This window comes from Gadus morhua, chromosome 19, assembly GCF_902167405.1.
Source record: "Gadus morhua chromosome 19, gadMor3.0, whole genome shotgun sequence".
Taxonomy (NCBI): Eukaryota; Metazoa; Chordata; class Actinopteri; order Gadiformes; family Gadidae; genus Gadus; species Gadus morhua.
Window position 1 is genome coordinate 6,410,854 of NC_044066.1, and position 26,695 is coordinate 6,437,548.

The 26,695-nt window shown below is 45.7% G+C and overlaps 1 protein-coding gene across 2 annotated transcripts; it reads right to left on the minus strand.

The window, feature by feature from the left end:
- Positions 1 to 5,678: 5,678 nt before the first annotated feature.
- On the minus strand, positions 5,679 to 25,518 carry LOC115532333 (dihydropyrimidinase-related protein 2). Of its 2 annotated transcripts, XM_030342054.1 has the most exons (15): positions 25,287 to 25,518; positions 24,512 to 24,999; positions 17,237 to 17,325; positions 16,585 to 16,769; positions 16,066 to 16,230; positions 15,509 to 15,570; positions 15,039 to 15,119; positions 14,759 to 14,827; positions 14,088 to 14,208; positions 13,778 to 13,934; positions 12,904 to 13,045; positions 12,229 to 12,399; positions 9,829 to 10,008; positions 9,205 to 9,382; positions 5,679 to 8,672 (listed from the first exon to the last, which is right to left on the minus strand). In XM_030342054.1, the coding sequence occupies exons 2-15, from the start codon at positions 24,776 to 24,778 to the stop codon at positions 8,581 to 8,583; spliced, it is 1,959 nt and encodes a 652-aa protein (XP_030197914.1). In that variant the 5' UTR covers positions 24,779 to 24,999; positions 25,287 to 25,518; the 3' UTR covers positions 5,679 to 8,580. The 2 variants fall into 2 exon arrangements, with proteins under 2 accessions (XP_030197914.1, XP_030197915.1); XM_030342055.1 differs by lacking the exons at positions 24,512 to 24,999; positions 25,287 to 25,518 and adding an exon at positions 23,017 to 23,511.
- Between the last annotated feature and the right edge of the window lie 1,177 nt (positions 25,519 to 26,695).

Consider the following 26,695-nt stretch of genomic DNA (forward strand, 5'->3'; position numbering starts at 1 on the left):
TTAAGAAAGGTCATAGGCATATATCACTGGAAGGACTGCTTGCGTATTATTTAATGTTATTCAATGTAAAGTATAGACAACTGCTATTATGTATACAAAAAAAAAAAAAATATATATATATATATATATATATATATATATATATATATATATATATATATAACAATGACAGAGGCATGTGATCACTCAGCAAACCCAACCTCGACATGTTCCTCTGACGCTAAAACCAGCTCTCTTGTTTACCAACTGCCAAACCTTACAACCTCTAATGGATTATCTGGTTCAAGTTGAAAACCACCAAACTTGTCGAGGCGAGTATGTAAATAGTCCTCGAGCCATCTGCCGACGTGTGACTGAGCTCACTAAGTCAAGTTTACAGTCACGTTTATTTGATCAGGCATATATCCTATGTACAATATGAAAGGGCTCGACAGAAACTTCAGCTCAAGTTCATTTGGATAACATTCCCTAACCATTAACCCTAGGATTTGCGAGCTAATGTTCCAGAAATCAGGAAACAGGGAACAAGAAGTTTGCTCAAGCAAACATAGCCCTATAAACCAGACTAGCACTTTAGGGTACTTTGAAGAAGGTCATATGTGGCAGGAGATAGAGCTTCTATTAAACAGCATTCCAACCGCATGATTCTTGATCAACGGCAGAGGCTTAAAAAAGAGGTTCAGTCTATGCTTGAGCACAAAATCGCTGAGGCAAGCATTAGCTTATGGAGTTCTCCTTGTCTTTTGGTGGACAAATCTGACAAAAGTGATGGCTTTTATACATTTTTGTTAAAAGTGAATGACGTCCCAAAGCCTCTCCTGGAGGATTGTGTTTCTTGTCTTGGTAATGGTAATTTTGGGCTAAGCTGGATCCTTTAAGAGGGTATTGGCAGATCCCTTTAACCTTTAAAGAAATAATTGATCATGCCAGATAATTCATACAGTCTACTGTTGATATGTGTATTGTACCTGCTACCTTCCAGCTGTTGGTGACCACTGTCTTGTCTGGTCTGGCCGGTTGTCACTTGGGCTGAACCTGAATATTTACAACATCCGGATATTCATGAATTGGAAAGGTATTGTTTGATTTATTTTTTTTAACGTTGAAGCATATTCGGGGACTACTGGTTAGGCTAGGTTAACTTTCGTCTGAATATCCCAGCTTTCAAATATATATGTAGGGTGCTAGACGTCCGAGAATGCTTCACATCAACGCTTCAGTTGAGGTAATAGCAGCCATCATCAGAATGGTCAAATACGGGACGACCAAATTATCACTCTTTAGTTTTGGGTATTTAACGTTTATTAGAATATTCTGGTAGCACTTTGACATCAGCCGTCCAGTGTCGTCCTCCCCCCCCTCCCCCCAACACACATGCAGTTAGGGTGTAAATCGTTTTAGAAGGGTTTTAAAAACGTATAGATGCTTTTTCAATGGTCAAACCAGTCAAAAAGAAGCAAGAAAGATATACCTACTAATAATAACGTGTTTGTATTCTAAACATGAAAAAAACAGGAAGTGATACGTTTCTTTCTATGGCGATCCGTCCCCCAAAGTGGTGCCAGTCACAGTGTGATTCATCACCTGGTATATCACCTGTATTCAAAATTGTGCACAATATTCGAATCACCTATTAGCTTTGTGATGATTGGAAGTAGCCCTTTCACACATGCCCTGTAAGCCGGATACTCTCCGGATTATACCTGCAGGGGCTGTATGTGTGAACGCAAATCTGACCTGATTCTCTGGAGATGATCCTGAGGCTAGTGTGAAAGGCCTCCTACTCTCATACAGTGGAACTCATGCGAGTTTGGAAACTTGTAGGCTGCGATGAAGCTCTGCCGTAACCTTAAGTCAAACTCACACATTTTGGAGTGGATCCGAAGGCCAATGATTTTGCTATTTTGTGTTATTAAAAATGGTTCGTGCCAGCCGACCACATTAAGCACCTTGCCGCTTTGTTTGATTGTTTCTGCAGTGATTGCGATTAATCTCTCAAAATGTGAGTTCGGCCAAGAAACAGTTATGTCTTTAGGGAAGGCTTTGGGCGGGGGTCAGACCAGTGCCAACTTTCTCACAATGACTCTACTATTGAAAAATAGGCTTTTGCACTGATTTGGCATTGAAAGACTTTGAGGTGTATGTCGGTTTTTGTTCTCCATTGCTTTTGGTGTACATCCAGCAGTTGAAAAACACAAGCCAGAGGAGCATGCAGTGGAGCCTGGGTCTGTAGGACTTCTATGTGGTGATCCGGCATATCTGTGGCTGGAACACGGTGTTGGCTGACACGCCGTTCGCACTTGAAGTTCTAATTCACTAAATTGTGGGGGTGTAAGGCGCTCTGGCTTTGTGTTCCCTTTACTGTGTCTGCCTCTACCTGTACCTCTCTCTGTACCCGTCTCTCTCTCAACCTGTCTAAAATACCAGTCATCATCAGAGACTGCTACAGCTGTTTTTAAAAAAAAACTGAAGACTTATCTTTTTAAAAAAGCCTTTTGCTAATTTCCCTTTTACTGTTTATGCATTGTATGTTTAAACAACCCGTTTTCCTCTCTCTTAAACTCTGTAGCACTTTGAGATTTCTGAATGTAAAGTGCTCTACAATTTAAACATAATATTATCATTTATTATTACGACACTTTGAGAAGTGAGGTGTCTGAGGCTCTGAGCACAACGGCCTGGTCGCATGGTAATACTGAAGACTCTGGGGATAGATATCCATGATAGAATAAACAAGGAACATAAGAGCTAACACCTTGGCTTGGTGGCTAGGGGTGTCCTCAAAGATCAAGTCAAGGGGTTTCGGTCATGTAAGTTGTGTGGTGGGCCGAGAAGAACAGAGCAGGGAGCTAAAGTTTGACGCAACTATCGAAGGCAGTGCCTGACACCGTAGGACTGAGAAAGGGAAAGAGAAAGAGAAAGGGGAAGGGACTGCCTCTTCCAAGCAGCAGATATCCAGTCAAATGACAGAACACAGAGGGCCCAGGAAACTGTTAATCCCCTGCCAGGACTGAGGGCCGATACCTCACAGTAGGTCTGGAAGGGTCAGCCGGCCAGTGGAGAGACCAGACTTATGAGGGAGGATAGAACCCAGACCTGTGGTCACACAAACAGAGACTCTGGTCTGAATATTGGAGTGATTATGTCGCCAGGGTGTTATGTTGAACTGAGGGAGAGCAGTTAATGTTTTACGAAAGACGAAACCTCCGTCTGGACATTGGATATTCTTTTGGTCAGTTATTTTGTTCAGTGGTTTCCAACATTTTGGATATTATTGAAGTTCTAAAAACGTCCATACATTGAATAGATAAAGCCTGTGAACAAGCCCGGGTCCTAACACACCTCTAGTAGACGAGGAACCACCATCCAAACACTGCCCAGCATCAATCTTCAAACGCAGCTTATTCCCACTGAATCACAGAGAGGTCCATATACAACGCTGTCTTCCAGACGCATTTGTTAGCAATATATTCATTGCACTTTATAGAGCTATTTGTTGTGTCATGTCGATTGACATATGTTGTCTTCCACCTTATATTGTGTTGTCTTCTTATGAGCTGTATGTATGTATATATATACTGTTAGAGGAGTCAACCAACCTCGTCTGTGTGGTCATTAAACGTTAAGTAAACCCCAAAATCACTTTTATTTGCGTCTCACAAACAGTTCCCTAATATCATTGACCAAAACCTATGATGTTGATGGGGAAGGGTATGGGGTGGCCATTTTGATGCCACCGTCAATCTTCACACTCAATGAAGTGCCCTGACTTCACATGGTAGCCTACAAGTTAAACAGCAAGTAAACACACGCTGCCGTCCTGGACTACAGCCGGGTGTCAACAACACGATACACCTATTTAGTGGTATGTGTCAACTTTTTAGGATGTTAATGTCATCATGTTAACCGTGCGGACCCTTTCACAGGCTTGTCAGGAGGGTCGATGGGATTGCAGTGATACCCCTCGGTTCACCCCCTGCAGAATGTGTTAACATTCTGGAATTTGTAATTGGAATTGGAATTTGTAATGATTAAAAAAAGGGGATCTGGGAGTCAAATGATAGTGCTGTAATTATAATTGATTTATTATAATCTCTTTCAGGTTCAAGTTCATATTCAACACAACTGCACTTTCTTTAATTGCCATCCATGTTTGTTCTTCTTCGAACAAATAGTAGAACAAAGTCAGGCACGACAAATGAAATAACTGACAAATGACTAACGACTAAGTGAGTTACAGCCCAGAGAGTAGCATGACAAATTATATAAATACTATGAGTGTTTGGGTTGGATGACGAATTGGGCCACGGAAAGTTAAGACTGTTTAGTAACCATCCTTTCGAAGAAGAATTATCAGTTATATAATTATCATTATATTATTAGTCAAATAATTATTAAATATACTGTTTTATGGAGCATTAACCCAAACAGTTTAGGGAGAGAAATATTAATTAAACAATGAAAAGAGTAAGTGTATCGTTAGATTTACAAAATTATTATTAATCTGGCTTTAAAATAGCCTATACAAAATATTAAAAACGTTAAACTGATTCAAAATAGACATACAACTATTAATAATAAGGAATTAGATCACGATGGACATCGTCGATGTCTGAGTCAACGTAAAGCCAATCAGAGTTTGCGTTACATCTTGCAGACTTAAGTGGCACAGTCGCAGCAACTGTGTTGGTTATTTGTGAGCATTAAATAAAAGGCTCTTCTTTGTTAAAATAGCATGGGAGATGAATTGCAAAAAGGAAAAGCATTCAATGACCTACAAGGAAAAATACTGACAAAAGGGATTAAACCACCAGTGTTTAAAATATCATGATGAATCGACTGATTTAAGAAAAATATCTGTGTCTTTATATCTGCTTTAGATATAAAGCTGCTTCTATGTATTTATATAGATGTATAATGTATACTTATATCTGATTTTAAGAAGCAGGGATTTTTGATTAATACTTTATTTTGTTCCATGTTCCTTTGTTTTGTTCCTTTGTGTGTGTTCCATAAAAAAGTACATTCAATAATTGTTTAGCTCGTTATTTGTTAAACAAGTCTTTAAAATGATACATTACTATGTATTCTTTGATTATTTCCGTGGCAGGATTCGTCCTCAATAAGGAATTACCTGCTTTAGGCCTAACCTGAAAGAGAAAGGACTGACCTTTAAGGGAGGACCACTTAAGATGCGCATGGTCATATGTTAGACGAAGTGTTGCTATTATTCCCTCGATTAAATTGAGGTAGTGCGCTTACCTGATTTCAGACAGGTGGGCTTGACTGTTGATGCCGGTTGGCTGCAAAACACGGATGTATTATGCCCGATGGAATAGACTTGTGCTCATGCGCACTAACTTGTATTAAAAGTTGTGAAAAAAATGAAACGCTATGCGATGCGAACGGTACAGTGGCGCCCCGTAGGGGTACAAAGGGATACAACCGTTATGGTTGGTAGTTCTGTTTTGTACAACAGTTGTAGGAGCTAGAGTACAAAACAGTTTTAAGTTTCTTTTCACGTTTATTAGATTCAGATATATTCAGATCTGCATCAAATAGAGCAATTTACGTCATGCATGGATAAGGTAACACAGAAACAGAGGCTTTTTAATATCTCTTATTAATATCAACTCATCATTTCTTTCTCTCTCTGTTCAAGCAAACAAAGACAAGCATTTCCTATTTTTAACTTCTTTATTTTTCATTTCAAGTCTTCATACATCTTTACATCATCTATAGGAGGCAACCCCACAGCCATCCGGACAAAGAACGCGCCACGAATCCAATGACTCTCACAATGGGAAAGGCTTTTATCGTGGGGGTTACAGTGGGGTCTGCAGCATGACGAAGCACATAATAGTGAGTCTGTGTGTGTGTGCGTGCATGTGTGTATGAACTCCAAACCCTCTGAACTCTTGCTTTAAAAACATTTTAAGCACCGTGAGCATGTTGCATGTTAAATAGCAAATGTGTTATAACAACATGAGGTATATCATCAAAATAATGAAGACAGCACTGTGTGTGTGTGTGTGTGTGTGTGTGTGTGTGTGTGTGTGTGTGTGTGTGTGTGTGTGTGTGTGTGTGTGCGCGCGTGTGCGTGTGCGTGTGTGTGTGTGTGTGTGTGTGTGTGTGTGATCAGCACCAGTGAGGAGGTTTTGGGCCTTATGGTAATCTATAATGGGAACAGCGTTGCCATGACATGATCACAAACAACAGGCAAGAATCCGGGGCCCGGTCGCCGTGACAACCACAGTACACAAAGAAGAAGCCAAAGGGAGAAAGCGAGAGAGACTGAGAATAAATCTGGGTGGAAAATTTGGAAAAGAAAGGGGTGCATGCTTTCAGTCTCTGGAGAGCCGTCTCCCCTGCAGAGAGTCCCTCTGTTTCCTCCTTCCTCCCTGCCTCACTCCTTCTCTCGCCATTTTCCTCTCTCTCCTAATCCTTCTCACCTATCTGGCCTCCCCTCCTTCCCTCTCCTCCTCCCTCCAACTTCAGCCTACAAATCTAAGACGATATAGGAGGCGGATAACGGTCGGGGGGCGGACGTCGGACGTCTGGAAACTATGAGGCTGAGACACAAGATTCTTTGTTGAAGCCTGCCCCACCCCAATCCTAACAACTGAAACATGGACATCCATTTGCAAGAGGGTCAATAGGGCACACAGAGTCACCTGGTTTGTGTTTTTATCCTTTTGTGATGACATGCAGTTTCAATGTCAGATTTGTATCTTTTTTTAAGTAGAAGAAGAAACCTTTTATATTCAGTGTATAACAAGCAAAGTGAACTTTGTCTACTGTGTATAATTTAAATTCCGAGCAAGAATCAGTCAGGAGTAGGAAACATGAGATGTTGTGGGAAAGGGGTTCCTGTTTATCTTTCCATCTTTCCCTTCATGTTTTCCCTCGGATTCCTTAAATAGATACGCTATTAGTAACGCTAACATGAGAACTGTGTGTGTGTGTGTGTGTGTGCGTGTGCGCGCGCTTCTGTGTGTGTGCACGCATCAGGGTAAGTGTGTGTGAGGGAGTTAAGGCAAAAACAAATGGAAGGGGAGGAAGTTCAGTGATTCGTGGTGATGACATCAACATGGCGTTGACACAAGAGCAAGGGGTAAAGACAAACGGAAGGATTTATTCCTGGCTTAATAAGAACCAGACCCATGCAACAGAATCAAACGAAGAGTGTATACAACTCTTCCACTTTGAGGCACCAACAGCCCGGCGTATATATACAGCCGTGAGAGTCCTACACACCTCACACACCAACACCACACGCTAGTCAACAAACACGTCAGCTCATGTCTACTTTCAAGCGGGAAATTAAAAGTGCTCAGCCCTAAGGCCCCTACAGTTACAGGACGACACCATGTAGCATTGTAACGACGGCTAGCTAAAGTAAAACAAGAAACATTTCAAGATATCGAGCATAGTCATAACAGAGGCACTACCCATTGTCGGACAGGCCCCTGCATACACACAAATCTGGCACCTTATAATCGGTTTATCCTGGCTATTTTACATTGTTTATCTTACAACCTCTTCTCCAAAGAAAGATGCAACAAAGCCAAACGATCAATACATCTTGTGGATTCAGGCACATAAATAGTTAAAGGTTGAAGGATGGATGTGTATAAAAGAGGCAGTTGTAGATGAGGATGATAATACATTCACTACTCTAAGTCTAATGGATGGCATCTGTCGTTCTCTAGGGAAACAGTCATGATGGCGTTTTGTTGTATTTAGGCCAACTGAAATAAATACTTGAAGTTTGAAAACTAAAAGGTTTTTGAAGAATAACTCAATTATTTTAATTTAAATGTGGTTTACATTTTTTTTTGTTTTAAAGATTTTGTGAATGTTACGAGGAAGGGAAAGAAACAGCAATGAATGAATAATTCAACTTCCATTAATCCGATGGCACCCTCTTGAAGTTGATTTAAGACTGTTAGCATAGGCTAATGCAAGAGATTATCCGATTGGAACAAAGTCATGCTTCTGAGTTCAAATTGAAGAAGAAAATTGTACACAAACTAAATTATGCATTGTTGAAGATGGCACTGTTTGCAACTTAAAGACAATGTCACTCAAAATGTCACCTCTTCCAGTGAAAAAATATTAAAATAGATTAAAATCTTTTTATCTTCAGAGAAAGGAAGTAAACTTGTAAACATTATCTGTCTTTCCGCTGTACCGTAGAGTACAACAGGAGAAAACGACTACGTTAACTAAGCAGGCTAGCTTGCTATTCCGTTAGATCTTCTTCCTAAGCAAATTGATACTGATGTCACTTCTTCTTTGCCGATTTTAACTTCACATGTATCATTCCGCTGCTCTTATCAATCGGAATCAGTTTAATGCTTGTGTTGAAATTTCCCTTTAATTGAAATGTTATCAAATAAAACTACATAATCAAAAAAAACGAGACGCACCAATAAAAAATATACATGACGGGTAAAAAGTACTGTATAAAACCCTCAAATTATAAGTGTTCATAATACAAAGTGCTCAAATTAGTGTTTTCTTCGTCGTCTACGTCTTAGTTTCTCCAGTTGAGGGTAGGGCTTCAGGTGCGGTGATCTATCCCAGAGTGGTGATATTGGTCCTGCCACCAGGTGGCGCCACAATGCGCTGAGTGTTTCGACGAGGAATGTTGTCGTCAGCCTGAGAGCCTAGGTGTCAAAAACAGACCTCACATTATTGTCTAGTCACTTATTCGTCACCATATCTTTGCCCTAAGCATGAAAAGCTTTTAACGATCAGACATGAGGGAAATTCGTCATTACAAGCATTTTTGTAAAGTCCCGGCTCACATTCCTTGTGAATGGACACTCCCACTTCGGATGTCACAAGTGGATGGATTCTGATATGGTTTGTAGAGACGAATCAACCTCACAATTCCAATCATCTGAATGATCACATTTAATTGTCGCGGTTAATGTAGCTCATGAATCTGTGTTTCTTATGCCATGGATCGAACCAAAAATGTGTTTGACAACGCACAGAACACTCACAGAAAACTCAGACCCTACCACACATCTTTCGTTAAATGAAGCTATAACAGAGTTTCCTGTGTGTGGTTGGGTCCCCACAGACGGACAGAAATTCTCTTTTAGGGCCCGGGAATAAAAGGGGTTGAATAAATAAGAATAAAAAGAACAGTGCGCTGAATGAGTGGCAGCATGTGACGGCGTGTCTACTGACCGGACAGGCTGAAGCCGGACTGGTGGAGGTTGCGCGGGGGGTGGCCGGCGCTGGAGGGGGCGTGCTTGGCCGGGGAGGCGGTGGTGGAGGGGGCGGGGCTCGCGGTCCTACTGGCGATGGACACCTCGCACACGGGGCCGTCGTACAGACCCCTGGGGACGCCCCGCATCTCCGCCAGCTGGGGGTCCCGGGGGGGTGGGAGGAAACATCCGCTCTTTATTAGTAATGTCGTGTTCGGTCAGCATCACAGCGTTGAGCGGCTTCTTCAACGGCGTCTTTGTGCCAGTTTATAAATGCTTTCTCTCCCTTAAGGTAGTCAAATAGATCTAGATATATAGATTAGATTATATCGTTTTCAAATCATGTGTGACAAATCAGTTTGTTAGGAAATGCTTTTATTGTAAGATAGATAATAAGATGATTACTTCAAATACAAAAATAATCTTAATAATCTTAAAATTTGTCTCACTACAGATTCACTACCAAATATGTTACCCTTTATCGCTATGATCACGCACATTATAGCATACGATACCTAACCTAGAAATAAAGTTAGGAGCAAATCACACGTGTTGTCAACGCCTGGCCTTCAACAGCAGGAGACGCAGTGGGTCCGTCACCCACCTTGCTGCGGGCCCGTATCCGCTTGTACACGTGGTCGACGAAGGGCTTGCGGACCACGTAGCGCCCGGCCCCGGCGGTGGTGTGGAGGTCGCCCTCGTCCAGGACGATCTTCCCCTGGCTGATCACCACCAGGGGCCCCCCGCGCACCTCCACCCCCTCCAGGATGTTGTACTCCACCGCCTGCGGGCGAGGGAACACTCAGTGGTGGTGTCTCACCGACCTCAGCCCGTCACCAACAGGCTCAGGGCGGTGAACACTGACACAGGAGAAGGACCATTTTCAAACACATTTTTGTAATTCATTTTTAAATCTTAACATCAATAGATTTAAATTAGAGCGGGAATGTTTGAATGGATGCACGTTTTCAGTAATGAAGATAATCTGAATTATGAAATTAAGAAAGGCTATCGTGCCTATGAGTCCTGAAAGCAGCCATGATGTTGTACAGTAGTAGTCACAGGAAGGGTAGGGATATATTATTTGTCATTTGGGTAAACTCAACACACACTTTCAACACGACTTCAATCAAACGGTTGTAGACACCCAATATCGACTGATACACGAGCACATCAGCGTTAGGCGTGGCCATTGTGTCATGAAGACATTATTCTGATGAAGAGGTACTTTCAGCACAAACCGCACAATCCATTAGAGACAGATGGCCTTCCGGGACATTACCACCGCCCCAGCTACGGTTCCGGAACCGACCGGTGATTCCCCAGGGCTCCAGTGCCGGGGCGGATGGGTAATAATCATAATACCTTAAGCACATGGAGAGACTTGGCTCTAAAGGGGGAGGGTTGAGTTCGATAGGGAAAGAGAAGCCTACTGTTTTGCTGTAATGCTGACTAACAAAAGAAAGACAGAAGTCCTGAAGGGTGTGATGTGATGTCATGATCCTTCCTCACTGAGGAAACTGGACCCGAGTCAGAGAGACAGAACGATCTCATTTGGGAATAATTCACCAACAGTACAGGCTTGTGTTTGTGTGTAAGTGCATGCACATGTGAGGTGTGAATGCATTTGTGTGTTTGCGTGTGTGTGTGTGTGTGTGTGGGTGCGTGTGTGTCAGTCTTTCATAATGCGTGTGTTTATCCTACATGGTAATACAAGCTGTAATGTTACTATTATGGATCTGCTCCCAGTCCCATTGACTTCTTCCATGATGTCATGGGGGAAAGTGCTCAGATGATGTATGAATGTCTTCAGATGGGTGACCTCATCGCAGGGCCTAACTAGCTTCTATTGGCTTACGGGTTGCGCTCACATACACACAGTCAAACACACACATGCCGTGACATACTGCAACACACACACACACACACACACACACACACACACACACACACACACACACACACACACACACACACACACACACACACACACACACACACACACACACACACACACACACACACACACACACACACATACTCATACCCGAGCCCTCCTTGCTCCAGGATCTCCAGTAACAAGCTTACGATAGGTTGCCATGTTCTTGAACTGGCAGATTCTTAAGATGACATCATTCCCATGGGCGTCGTACAGCGTAAATGTACGAAGAACAAGCCCTACTTCTGAGGTTTTAAACCAATCAGAAGCACTAAGAGCCTAGAAAACGATGAAGAAGTCATCCGATAGGCCGGTAGAACAGTGGGATGTATTGTGCTGTCTGCCAAACTCAATTAGAGGAATTACAGGCCAGGGTAATGTCAAGGCTTGTGTACGTGACTGAGGCAACTGGTTTAATGAGCTGTGGGTTAGAATGGTTCTCCGGTGGCATACATAAAAATACATTTGCAAGTAAGAGTAAGGTGAATGTACAAGGACAAGAGCTTGTTGTCGTGCGTCACCACCAGATGTTTGGGTGACTACACGGGCCACTTGTGCATCAAAGTGAGACTGTCCACCCAGATGTATGATGTGTAGGTCAACGCCTCTGTCACCTCCCCGCTGGCGGACTGACACTCCCACTTGTGATGTGACAAGCGGATTGCACCAAACAGACGCGTTGATCTGTGATCCACACACCCTTCTTTGGCTTCGGTCTATGACTTCACATTAACTGCCACTACAATCGGCCACAATGACATAGGCTAAGGTAAAGGAAACAACAGGTATGTGTATTATTATTTGTAAGAAATCGACTTACAGAATAGTGGTTGTGAAACAAATGACTACTACTTGTACGGGAAACCATCCCACTCGAGTACTGTTCATATGCAAATCTATTTATAAGACCAGACGCTCTGAGATGTGGTTCTCAAACTAAAGTAAAGGTGGAACCTGGTATAGAGTACTAATAATCATAAGCCGGATATTTCGAGTGGTGGATCTGAAACCCAACGTGAGGGTGGAACCAGGTCTGGTGATTAATATGACTAAGAGCAGACGTACGGATTGGTGGTTCTTGGCGGAGATGATCTTGGTGACGTCGGGGTCCCAGAGCACCAGGTCAGCGTCGGAGCCCACCGCCACGCGGCCCTTCCGGGGGTACAGGTTGAAGAGCTTGGCCGCGTTGGTGCTGGTCACCGCCACAAAGTAGTTCTCGTCCATCTTGCCAGACGCCTGCAGGGGAGGGGTCAGAGGTCAGGGGTCAGAGGTTAACAGGAACCCAGATGTTAAGGGAAGACGATCAAATGTTGTCATAAAATCGATATTACCTCGAAGCTGATGAAATACTCTGTATAGGCTTGTAACCTGTGGTCGCATAACAACTCCTTTTTGGTATCACTGCACTGCCAATCTTGAAGTAAGCCAGCCTGTGTTGCTTGGCAACCATTTCGCTGTCTTGAGGGAGCATATTGCTTGGCTGAAGAATGATGATTGGTTTTTAACAAATGATTGCATTTTAGGTTGTTGTGTGCTTATTTTGGCAAATCGCATTCGGTAGTCTATAGTAACCATTTTAATCGCCATTTCCCTACACGATCAGGTGATGTCCTAATGCTCTAAAAAGTCCTCATTATGCTCATATCACCGATTCCCCCAGCGAACCTGGGAACCTGTGGCTCACCGCACGACCGCGGGCTGGGATCAGGGGGTTTGTAGGGAGAGAGAGGGGGTCCTCACCACACACTTGTCCCAGATGAGGGCCATGCGCTCCTCGGTGCCGTTGACGCCCTCGGGGATGAGGGTGAAGTCGTCCTTGCCCACGGCGCGCTGGGCGGTCATGAAGGGGCAGTGAGCGCTGCCCGTCACCTGGAGGTCCCCACTGCAACACGGAGGGGAGGGGGTTACAGACCGCCGCGCAGGCTGGGGGTGGGCCGACTGGGCGTACCATGGAGCAGCTCGCTCACTGAGCCTGCAGAGCGGTACGCAGTGGCTGTGTGTACGACCACGTTCCGTCACATGACCGAATGTCACGTCGGTCACATGATCATATCTGAGGTTGCTCTATCGCATGGGATGTCATGGGATGTCACGTGACCCTACTGTGATGTCACGTGACGACGCGTGGTTTCAGGGGTATATGTTGCTTGCCCTGGTCATGAATCATTCCACTGTTCTGAATGACTCTGTTATACTGTGCGTTTCACAGCTGACGACATGCACACCTTGACTCCGTCTTTGAGATGTCCTAATGACACGTCACGTCAGCGTCGGAGCCCATGTGACGTCAAAGCTCCTCATGCAACAATGGAAAGCTTGTTACTTTCATTGCTGGAAATGGTTATCTTTAGACAATATAACATTAGGTCACTAATACAACCTCCTGCAGTGGGACGAAGGTTCAACACGCAGTTGTCAAATTTCAATAACATTTCCTCATTCACGTTGTGTGCCTCAATAAGGACCTACCCTCACATGTCATGATGTGTTTAAAGGGAGTGTGTGTGTGTGTGTGTGTGTGTGTGTGTGTGTGTGTGTGTGTGTGTGTGTGTGTGTGTGTGTGTGTGTGTGTGTGTGTGTGTGAGGGGCGCTGGGGGGGGTTACGCCCTCTCACCAGGAGAGCAGGGAGGTGAGGTAGTCGGGGGTGGTGGGGTCGGGGCTGAGCGGGGGGGAGGTGACGTAGGCCGCCGCCTTGGCCCAGTTCTTGTTCCAGTAGTGGGAGCCGTCCGTTCCCAGACTGGCCGTGATGGCCTCCCCGAACACCACCGTCCCTGAAACACAGCCAGGAACCGCCTTCAGCCGGATGGAGCTCTCTCCCCTCCTCTACCCTGACCGCCTGCGTTAGACCGATTGGTATCACGCTCGTCTTGGGTGTATATTCAGGGTCAATGGTTGTTGTTTTTTTTGGACGTTTCAGTCCTCACCCTTTTTCCTGGCCTGGGCGATGACATCAGCAGCACTCTTGCTCATCACCTTGGTGATGTAGAGAGGACAGTTGGTCTGGTTGGCTACCGTCACGGCCCGGTTCACTGCCTCCGCCTCCACCTGAGGAGTGGAGGGAGGGAGGGAGGGAGGGAGGGGAGGGAGGGAGGGAGGGAGAGGTGGAGGAGCGTTACGTTACATTAGATCACATAAGATAGGTAAAAATGTATTGCGATAAATACAATACATTAGAATATGATACAAAACAAAACAGCAGCGGTTAGCATTCTGAGACCATGTGAGTTGGGGAAATAAGTGTCTATAATCTGCGCAGCTCATTTTTTGCCTTAGTTTAGCTACCCTGCACTGTGTCCAGGTGTCCTTAAGGAACATGTTTCTTTACTCTAGCCAATGGGACAGCCCCGACTCCACTCCCTGCGTCTCGTTGAAAGAGAAACGTGTGCAGACAATCTTCAGCGATGCACACAATTTTTTAATGATTTTCCTATAAATCTGTAAATCTTAATGTCAATCTGCCCTTTTTGACACTGTAGTTTTGATACAGAACTTTTGTCAATAAAGCGAGTTTGACTTCAGCTGACTTGACTGGGGCTTCACCGGTCACCTTGGATTATTGATGGATGAAGGTCATTCATGTGTTCATGTGTCTCACCTCCTCTGGGTGGCTCAGGACGTGCCCCTCGGGCCCGGTGATCCCCATCTCCAGGACCCTACGCTGCTCCTGCACACACACGCACACACACACACACACACACACACACACACACACACACACACACACACACACACACACACACACACACACACACACACACACACACACACACACACACACACACACACACACACACACACGCACACATCATCATCATCATTTCTAGTATTGGGATATATCTGATATCTGCTAATGTTGCAGAGGTCTGTTGTCGTACCTCAGCTATGATGCTGCCGTTCTCTGCATGGACTTGAGCGATGGCTCCCAGATCACGGAGAATGCTGAACAACTCGTAAACCTGCAGTATCGATGGACAAGTAAATGTATAGTAGGACATATAGTATAACTAATAAATCACCAAATTAGCAAATCAACTAGCACACGCTCTCTATGGGCAATATCTAGTACATATAAATACTATAAGTATTAAATAATTTCAAAAATATCAAGGTCATTATACTGGCCTGGTTATGTTATATAGATGATAACATGATGGATCATGCTATGAATTATGTTTTTCATGAGCAAAGGGAGATGTTTTGAATTATGTGATTCATGTGTAGAGGGTGTTATGGATGTCACACACTAATGAATGTGTGTCATTCATTAGTAAAGGATTCACATCATTTGAATGCAACTATTCACATCATTTCATTACTGAATCAAATGATATCCTGGTTGTCTCACCTGGTTGTCTGCGATTTGCTGGTCTTCCTTCTGAGACAGATAGACCAGGAAGGAGTTGACACCTGAGTAGAACAACACGTCCCATGAATAGGGGAGTCTGGCACTCTTTATCATTGCTTGTATGCCTGTATTTCCATTCCACTCCACACTGTGCATAATAGAGTGTACACAAATGTCTTCTGCTGCAGGAGATATTTATATGAACTTCTGGTTGAGATCATATTATAAACATCTGGTTTCAGCCGGAGTGTGATTGGTTGTGGAGGAGTAGGTGGTGCTGCTGCTGCAGCTGGAGGGGGGGGGGGGGGGGGGGGGGGGGGGGGTGGAGAGGGGGGATGGGGAGGAGGGGAAGATTGGGGGAGGAGGTTGAGATGGGGGGAGGAGGTGGAGATTGGGGAAGGAAGGGGGTGGCGGAGGTGGAGGTGAAGACGGGGGGAGGAGGTGGAGATGGGGAGTCGGGTGGAGGTGAAGACGGGGGGAGGAGGTGAAGAGGGGGGGGCAGGGGGGTACGGTGGGGGGGAGCGTGCGATAGGGGGGGGGGGGGGGGGGTAACGTACCGTGGTCCTTGACCAGGGCCTCCATGTCGTCCAGGAGCCCGCGGTGCCACTCGGTGATGTCCACGTGGAGGGAGTAGTCGCAGCACACCTTGCTGTCGGCCCACTCCCTCCACTGGTTGAACGCTGTCAGCAGGCCGACGCCCGGCTCCGCCACCACATGGTCGACTGGGGGGGAGAGAAGCTGACCTCTGAGACGCTGTTGGTTTTCATTGAATCAGGTGCTACAAGCTGATCAATGAACGTCTCTCTATCCACCCCTCTCTCATTCCGATACACCATCCATCCATTCCATTTTCCATTAATCTATTAATCTATTAATCTATTAATCCGTTCGTCCATCTACCCAAACCAAACCAACCCCATCCACCCGACCCACATCCGCCCCATCGTCGGGGACGTCATCCAGGCTGTGGTTCCAGAGAGTGGAGGGAGGCCTCCACTCTCTGGAACCACAGCCTGGATGACGTCCCCGACGATGGCCTGATGAGGAGCAGAGTGGAAGTGACAGCCCCCGCTCACTTATCATGGTGGTGCCCCCGGCCAGGGCAGCCCTGGTGCCCTGGTAGAAGTCGTCAGCCGAGGTCATGCCTCGGTCGGGCATCTGGAAGCGGGTGTGGACGTCGATGCCGCCGGGCATCAGCAGACGGCCGTGGGCATCGATGGTCTTCACCCCGCCGGGGACGATCAGGCTCTCCCCAATTTGCCTGGCGGAAGGAGAGGGCAGAGATACCAGGACGTAGAGGGAGAGAGAGAGAAAGCCAGGGTTGGGCTAAAGCAGAAACGTTGATGAGTCGCTGTAGCTCCGCACCAGAGGAAACCGTGAGATTAACGTGTTTTGCAATGACATGAAAAGGGGTTGGCCCCCTCTGGGGACATGGGTTTCACTGCTTGAAGACACAGGGTTGGACCAGTGTTTCTCAACGTTGTCGTCACCACAAAGTTCTCGTCACCACAAAGTTGTCGTCGGATGTGCGTAGGGAGATTGGCTTCATAAGAATCGTAGCCATAACTCAATGACTTCTTAAGTGTGGTGCGATGTACGTACACCCAGGGACATTGTTCTTCCGATGTGGGGCCAAGCAGATACCCAAAGATGCATGGGGTGACCTTGTGTGAGCTAGAGATGGAGTCACAGACTAGAGAGAGGTTGGGGAGCCCTGGATCCACTCACTTGATGACTCCGTCTTCCATGTAGACGTCGGCACAGAAGGACTGGTCATCGTTCACAATCTTTGCCCCCTTGATCAGTAGGCGGTCGCTCTGCAGAAAAACAGAAGACATTTTTAATTAATTATCCAATTAAATAACTTGGAGGGTCGGCCGGATTGGTCAGAATATGAAGGAACACCAGTGAAAATGTTTTTGAATCTTTTTGCTTTCGTAACAAATGTAACATTCCATGCCATTGTTTAAGAATTACTTTGAATAAAGTTGCAACTTCAAAGATTCTTCTGTAGCTTGGTGTATTTTGACGAATTGTCCCACTTTCCTTTGCCATATTTTCCTAACTTATCTCTCCTGTATTACGATGACTGCTGCAAAATCCTTATAAGGTCTGATATCCCTCTGTTCTATATCTATTCCACTTTTGTTTTAAGAAGAATTTAAGAACCTTTGTCCACTTTCAAATATGCATACACAACAAATCAGAACAGAGCCAGGGTATGCAGCTGGCGTAACAAAGACAGTGTGAACAGTCTGTGTGTGTGTGTGCGTGCGTGTGCGTGTGCGTGTGCGTGTGTGTGTGTGCGTGTTATTTTACTGCTGTACACTGGTACAGCTTAGGACAGTACTATACAAATGCTAATGGTTATTCTTCTCCAATACTTATTGTCTGTTAAAATCCATCTGTGCATTCATCTCAGCTAAACTACTCCTTTGAACAGGCTGGCATAGAAACACTCCAGGGGGAGAGTCTTCCTGTATCAATACATGCACACACACACACACACACACACACACACACACACACACACACACACACACACACACACACACACGCACACACTTTGTCTCAGATTCTTTGTGTGTCTGTCACCGACACACACAAACACACACACAATCACAAAAACACACACAGCCTCTGTTACCCTCTTCCGTTCTTTCTGACACACAAACGCATTAACACTCGCTCTCTCTCGCTCTCTCCCCCCCCCCCCCCCCCCCCCCCCCACACACACACACTCACACACACACACGCACACATACACACTCAAAGTTGTAGTCACGAGGACTGAAGCATCCTGCGGTAACAAAGGCTGCAGTGTTAGAGGTCTGTCTGGAGCCTGGTTCCCATCCAGTAGGACAGGCTATTCAGCTGCTCGCTGTCTCCTCCTCTCCACAACCTCCTCCTCTCCTGCCCTCTCCTCATCTCTACAACCTGCCTCTGTCCTCCTCTTCTGAGCCTACTTCCTTGTCTCTTTCCCTCCTTCCTTCCTTCCTTCCTTCCTTCCACAACTTCGCCCAAAGCCCACACATACAGACCCCGGAACCTCCTCACTGCCATGGAATAGTCAATATGCACACACGCACACACACACACACACACACACACACACACACACACACACACACACACACACACACACACACACACACACACACACACACACACACACACACTATGGGGAACACCAGGGTCATGACCACTAAACCATTAGCGTGAGGGGAGTGGATTTGTTCTACAAGGTGTGGCACTTCAACAGCGGTATGATGAGTCGAGGAGCACGTGGTCGCGTCTCGGCCCAGAGAAGACCCTCCTGGCAACGAGCTCTGCAGGTCTCTCTCTCTCGCCCTCTCTCTCTCCTCGGCACGCTGCCAGACAGCGGCAACTGCACTTCAAATGTGCTTTCAACATCACCCCACGTAGATCACTTGACCCCCAGCACCACCTTGACAGGATATTATCACATTACTGAGGTTCCCAATCCACCAAAGAAACACTGTTCTATAGTTCTATAGTAACCCGGGCCGGTTCTATACTCGGATGTTCTATGGTTCTAGACTTTTCTGTCCAAAAGGTTCATACAAAGAGTCACTCCTGTTTGTTGCTCACAGAGTATTATAGTATAGTATTATATTAACACCATGTATGGGAGTGCAACTCAGAAAAATATGTTCCTGTTTCAGTTTTAATCTATATTGCCCTTTTATGGCTGGATTGTTGACCTTAATTTGAAGGAAGAAGGGAATTGGTTCTGTCCCGCCCACTGGGACTATGTGATGTAGGCCCATCATACAGAAGAGTCTGTTTTAGAGGAATATACAGTGAGTTGAAGTGTGATTGAATGAATGCTCCAATGTAAACGTAGCATGACAATAAATGATTATTGTTGAATCAGTACATCCCAACAAAGGTTTTGAAGCCAAAATAATTCATTGCTGAAAGAGAGAAAATGAAAATAGTTTTTCCTCCGTTGTTTTTAATGCAAGAAATTGCTGTAAGAAATGTGGCAGTGTTAGCATTTTACATCATGCTAACATCTCACGTTTTCCTGGGACAGGTCATGCCATTGAACCAACACACATTTGTCGTGCGGAAGAAGATTTGCTTTTGTTTCGGTTGGTTTACTTAGATGTAACCGCGGCAACCTGGGAAAAGTGTTGTCTTCCAAACTGAATGCTCAAAGCAAACTGCTGAGTCAGGAGGGAGTGATGCTGAATCAGGGGTGGTCAGTGTTTATCTTGGACACTGAGCACTAAGGCAACGGTGGAAGTACCACATAAATCCACTAACGTCCTCTCCAGGGCGTAGACAGCAAAAAAAAGTATTCATACCTGTATAAAGAGGACATGTATAGGTCGCCACTCGGCAATGCATGCGGTTTGGACTCATTTATTTGCTACATATTTATCAGCATACAAATGTTAGAATTGGGCCATGTTTAAAAAGGTCAATACAAAGCATTGGATGTTTTGTGAAACACACACACACACACACACACACACACACACACACACACACACACACACACACACACACACACACATACACACACACACACACACACACACACACACACACACACACACACACTGCATTGGCTAAGTGATGACTACAGCGGAAAAACAGCATAGTGCAGGACAGTTCCAACAGTCTATAACATTTTATGTCCGCAGTTTGTATATGAGCAGAAAACAGTGCAAACCTCAGCCCGCTGTCACAATATGACAAAATGAACTTTGATATTAATAATGCAAAGGCCCGGTCTGCACCAGAATGGACCCACCAGCCCGACTCTGTACTATGTTATCTTCAGCTCCGTAATCACCATACAGGCTGTTTGGTTCATGGTATCGGTTTCCAGGAGATCACTGAACTAAAACAACGTTGAGATCGGATAACATTGTAAGAGAAGACTGAGCTCACCCAAACTGAATTTAAACATTTACATAGAAGAAAGATTTCATTACAATTTACTTAGCATGTTCAAGAAAATATCAAACATGCACTCATGCAGGAACGTTAATTCTGCCTGCCTTACAGAAAGAGACTGTTTCCTCACACTCACAAACCAACGGCCTAACTATGGTGCCCTGTCATTTTCCCACACAATGTTTACTGACGGAATTGATGGAGTCACAAATGACCTTTCAAACTTTGGATGGCTGCCTAAAATTCCAGAGTGAGTTTTTTTTAAATGAAACAGGTAAAATCCATGACCAAAATTCCCAGACGGCTACCTCAACGAACTATAAACACATGCCATCTGCAGAAGAGCTTTGCACGATGAATCAAAACATCGTTGGCCCTTTCCCACCCATCTCTGACACTTTTGTTCAAGAACAGACGCCGCAAATCCATTTAGTTTCGGATTATCGCTGTTTGCACCAAAATGTCAACGTTAATCCCCAGTCTGATTGCCGAGACAAGCGAACGGTTAGTTCTGCCTCGACAGCGAACCCTAGAGGATCAGGACGGAACGAATCAGAACAATAAAACTGCCTCTCCCTTGTGTGCACATTATATTCACACACAATGCAAATGTTTTCTCGATTCATAGGTTCGGTATATTTGAGTTATTCAAGTGTGCTGTTAATTATATCACAATATTTATTCAAATACAGCTGTTTGAACCTACGTCATATATTCTTGTCAATATTATTGACTATGGAGGATAGAAGCTATCCTAAACTGTTGCTATGTAGCCTTAGCTTCATGCGGTAGCTTTAGCTTCACCAGACCTCGCCCTGCTGGCTCACTTGGACCAACTGGAAACAACAACTGCAGAACACAGATAGGATGTTTAGCTGTGACTTTGTGGGCGTGGCTGTGTGTGTGTGAGAGCCCTATGGTGTCAGCGAGTGTGTGTGTGTGTGTGTGTGTGTGTGTGTGTGTGTGTGTGTGTGTGTGTGTGTGTGTGTGTGTGTGTGTGTGTGTGTGTGTGTGTGTGTGTGTGTGTGTGTGTGTGTGTGTGTGTGTGTGCGCGCGCGTGTGCGTGTGTCAGTGTGTGCGTGTTGTGTGTGTGTTCTATTTGTGTGTGTGCATGCATTCTAGCCTCATTACGCAGATGTCAAATGTCAGGGTATATGATATTATGTTATCTGGTGCATGGATTTTAATGCCATTTGAACAAAACTGGATTATGAACAATAATAACCACCATAATTACTTTGTCTGACAAATTTCAGCCAAGTCACATAACATGATGGCAATGAACCAACCAGTCATAAACCAAAAGCCTTCACATAAATGATTCACTCCAAAATACATAAATATATAAATACAAACGGGTAGGCTTGCTAGGCCAATGCATAAATAAAAGGAAGCCTAAGACTCTCAGAATCTGGGTCAGTGCTTGGAGGTTTCACAAACAGACAACCTGCTCAATGCACCATGCACAGCCAATCTGGACATAGGTAAACTAGAGTAGTAGCCCACTACAGTGAGTCCCCTTGGCAGGATATGTCATCTTAGTTTGTTGTCGTAGAGGAGCAAAAACAGACATGGAAGGAAATACGCGGGCATGTTCCGCTCCCTTCCCCTGTCTCAAACCACCACCACCACCACACCTACTTTCCACTGAACCTCTGCTCGCAGTGAACCCGGCCGCGGAGCAGCTCTCCCAGGGAGGGGTCTGCTCGATACCGGCCGCGGAGTGGAGCGGATGGGCGGATGCGGCGGAGCAGCATTGGCGCCCCAACAGTTGTCGTGTTGGACTACAGTCAGTGAGGCTCAGCTTAGCTATTGACTGAACCGCGCCTCAAAGAACATTACAGACACAAATGAGGGGCAAACTCGATGCAAACATAAATCATAAACTCTTGATAATTTGGCGACGGCGTGGCGCGACGGTGCGAGCAGATTCTCCATGGAAAAGTAAATATATAAACTGATTGGAGAGCTTGTCGCAACGAGGATGCTGTTAAAACGAACAGTGCTGCACACTCACCACCGCAAGTCCTCAACCTGCCAATCAAAACCACCAAGCCCTCAACCTGCCACTCAATACCACCACACAGCCGGTAGATCATCCGTCATGTTCTTCAATTTGACCAGCAAAACCACTAAATGGTAAATGGACTGCATTTAAATAGCACTTTTCTAACCAGTGGCCACTCAAAGCACTTTACAATATTGCCAGTAACATTCACCCATTCATGCACACATTCATTCACACACCGACGGCTGTGTCTGTCAACCATGCAATGCGAGAGCGCGCAGTGCCTTGCTCAGGGACACCTCGACAAGGCTAGGAGGAGGCGGGGATCGAACCAGTAGTCTACCGATTACCAGCTAACCCGCTCTATCTCCTGAACCACATGCCGCCCCAAAACAAGCAGGACCATGATAAATTAACACATCCGTTTGCAAACTAGGGCTAAACTATGGACTAGTTTGACTCCAACGACTAAGTTCTCCGTGCTTTTAAAACAACGACCTATTCAATAAATATGAATCAATACAATTCAACATAATCAGGAAAACGAACCCAGGAAGACCCGACTCACTGTGATGCGGGGGATGTTCTTCTTGCCCTGATAGCCGGACATCTTCACGGGTCTGCGGACCGCTGCTAGTGCGTCGGGGTGGTCCGATTATAGCTGCCGTTCGCCGGGTGGAAATAACCGATGGTGGGGTGGAGGGGCGGAGGGGGTGGGTGGGCGAATATCAGCCGGAATGTCTCAAGTTTAATGTCGATGCTCTGGACCACAATGCAGGGTGCACCAGGAGAACAGAACCGGGTAAAATGTGGAAACAAACTCACGCCCTTGACTCTCACAAATCTCCCTGCCGATGCACCAAACCCGTCGCCGGACTCTTAGACCCAGACAGGAGGAGGAGGAGAGGAAGAAGGAGGAGGAAGAGGAGGAGAGGAAGGCCTGTCCTCCATAAATCTTAGTGTGCATGCGCAGGACCCCGCCTAGCTCCCATTCAGAAGCGAGCAACTAATGGATGGTGATGTGCTGCTTGCGGACCTATTGACTCATCATAGGTCATCGCTGAATGTGATCTGTAGCCTATCTGTGTTGTAACGGTTTGTGTATCTGTGTACGGCCGAACCGTAACCCTGCACAGCACGGTTTCCATGACGCCCCCCACACACTGCTGCGCCTCTATCCCATAATATCAGCCGTCCTCCAGGCTTCCCCTGCAGAGGATTTTTTTTATAAGGGTTACAGAATCGATGTAGAATGTGCTAATTTGGGTAGGAATGTGGAGTAGATCTATATAAAAAGCCAAGCCTCATAACATTTAAATAAAAGCCTCATAACATCACTATTTAATAACGCTCATATGTCGACGTGATGTGTGTCAGCAATTATTCTATAACATTGTATTAAAACAAATGCACTGTGCAGCCACACATCAGGACACAATATAAAAGTGACGGTAATGTCAAGTGATTGATTACTTTTGTCGCTATATTTCCTGCAAGTCACTGCAACTGCAAGCATGCATCGTTCAAGCAGTAAGGGTATGAACCACCAGGGGAAGGGGGGGCTGCCCCCCCTGTGCCATCTAGCAAACAACAAAAGTCTCAGTTTCACTGTTAATCCCAATAGTGTACAGATGGCCCTTTTGTTCGAGAAACCAACCGGTGGACCTTCAAGATGCTGTGGATCACTTGCGTTAGCTCCATGATGACGTAGCGCGCCACGCCCTCTCGAGGACTTCAATCAGCGCTCTAATTGACCACGTAATGTCGCAGTGCTCGATGGGAGATGTAGTCACACGGCGCCTGCCGGCTAGAACAAAGTAAAGTTCACTACGGCCAATCCCTTTATATGCCTACAGGTCATATAGCCTAGGCTTTTCAGATCGATTCAATCAAGATAAAATAATTAAATCCCGCCCTATGTGGTCGAGGAATCCAGGGGGGGGGGGGGGGGGGGGGGGGGGGCGGCGGCGGCGGGATGGACACGTAGGCCTATATAGACTTTTAAAGAAAGCAGAAAAGAAAGAAAAAATTACGAGGAAAATAGTAAATGAAGGCTCATTCACCTTTTTATCCAGGTTCTGCAGGGCTTCCTTCCCCTTGCACTCGTGGATCTCCACCCTCCGGGGCTGGGAGATGTCCGTCTGTCGGTCGATCACCCGTCCGTCCGTCCCCGGCGTCCCCCGGCCGGACGCCCCCGAGTCCAGGTCGAGGGTCTTGCTGTCCGCCGAGCCCTCCACCGGGCAGAACATGCCGCAGAATTTCTGCCTCGCTCGCGGGCTGTCCTGGCCCAAGGTCTTAAAGAAAGAAGGGAACTCCCCGGCAGCCGACATGCTTGCAGCTTGCAGACGTGGAGGAGGAGGAGGATGGTGGTGTTGGTGGTTCGATTCTGGTTCACAGACGAGACGATGTGTCTCTATAGTGGTGGTGGGGGGCTGTTAGATCCTCGGACAGCCACCGCCTTGCCGTTTGGGGGGTGCAGGTGGAGCGCGGTGAATAACAATAATACTAATGATAGGCTGCTAATCACGGCTAGTGGTGATGCATATCCGGACTGCAAGACAAAGCACACACCGATCCACCATTAATATTGATGATGCTGGTTGGGTATGCCATTAAATAAAATAAAAAGACGCCCCATCATCATTCATCGAACCAACAGACTCCACGGCCAAAACCGAATGTGCTTACTCATGAAATAGGATGTATTGTAATCAGACACTGGCCAGTACCCGATGGAGTCTGGAGAAATGGACAACCTAACGTCGAAAAACACATATCGTCCGACATGCCAAAGGCTATAATGAAAGAAATGTTTGCGGAATATAATAGTAGGTCTACCTGTAGCTTGTTTAAACCGGTCCTGCGCCTGGAGTCCTCTCGCCAGTGTCCAAATGAAAATACCTCCTGCTGCCTCTTGTCTTACCGCGATAACTCTGTTCCATTAGCCGTGTGATCTCCCGGGCTCCAAATCAATAGCTGCTGTTTGACTGGGAATATTGGAAACAGAGAAAGAGGGAGGTGAGGGGGGTGGATAGAGCGAGGGAGTGATTGAGATGGGTGGTGGAGAGAGAGAGAGAGAGAGAGAGAGAGAGAGAGAGAGAGAGAGAGAGAGAGAGAGAGAGAGAGAGAGAGAGAGAGAGAGAGAGAGAGAGAGAGAGAGAGAGAGAGAGAGAGAGAGAGAGAGAGAGAGAGAGAGAGAGAGAGAGAGGGGAGCTAGATAGAGGGGAGGGAGGAGAGAGATAGGAGGAAGGGAGGGAGAGAGATAGTGAAAAAGCGAGAGTGGCAGAGAGAGAGAGAGAGAGATATAGGAGCAAGGGAGAGATAGGAAAGTGAGTGATGGCTTAAGGGAGGGACATTGGAAGGGAGAATGGAAGTCAGTGAGCCCCACCTTGTGTAGCGGCTCAGAGGGTTGGTGGGGGGGGGGGGCATCTAGGGGTCAGAAGGCGACCAGAACCCTGGACAGCTCCAGGTCCCACCTTGGTGCACCAGAACAGGGTGCTGTCTCTTCAGCACCCCTGGGCACACAGCAGATGGGCGATAGGACTCAAAAGATGGGGAGGGTGTTTCCCCAGCGCTGACTCGTGAACCACAGGGTGCAACCTCTTTAATCCACACTAAATATTCTTCAGGGGTTGGAATAACATTACGATCAGCTGATGTCAGCACCTGCCTAATGATGGTATTTGTGCTGTGCAGTATACACTGGAATAACAAGCACAACAGGAGATTTAGCTGGTGTTACTCTAATGGACAACGTCCGACTGGAGAATCCAGATGAAATCGAATATTCATTTCACGTTTTTATTACATTTAGTAATTTAGAAGACACTCTGATCCAAATTGACTCACAAGTACAAGCTGAGAACAATTGCAGTCTAAACTGCAATAGTGACCAAAAAAGGTAAAGCTGTATAACCTAGTTTATAAAAGAACAATTCTGTATTTCTCATCTTCCAGTTTTTATTTGTTTGTAGTTGTGTAGTTTGTTTGCAGTTGTCTCTTCATGCAGTATGAGATCTATTAAATAATCCTTCATAGCTATACTTTCCTGTGGCCGGCCATTCTTATTCGGTGTGACCGTCAAATATTGAAGCTCTATTGACTAACATGACACTGCTATCCATAATGCAAATACGGCTTCAAACTTTAGCTCTTCATCTCACATTCATATTTCTCTATGCACATTGTCTTTATTAAACAATTGTTGCCTTGATTCCATTAAGAAATATTTAGTTTATTCACAATTT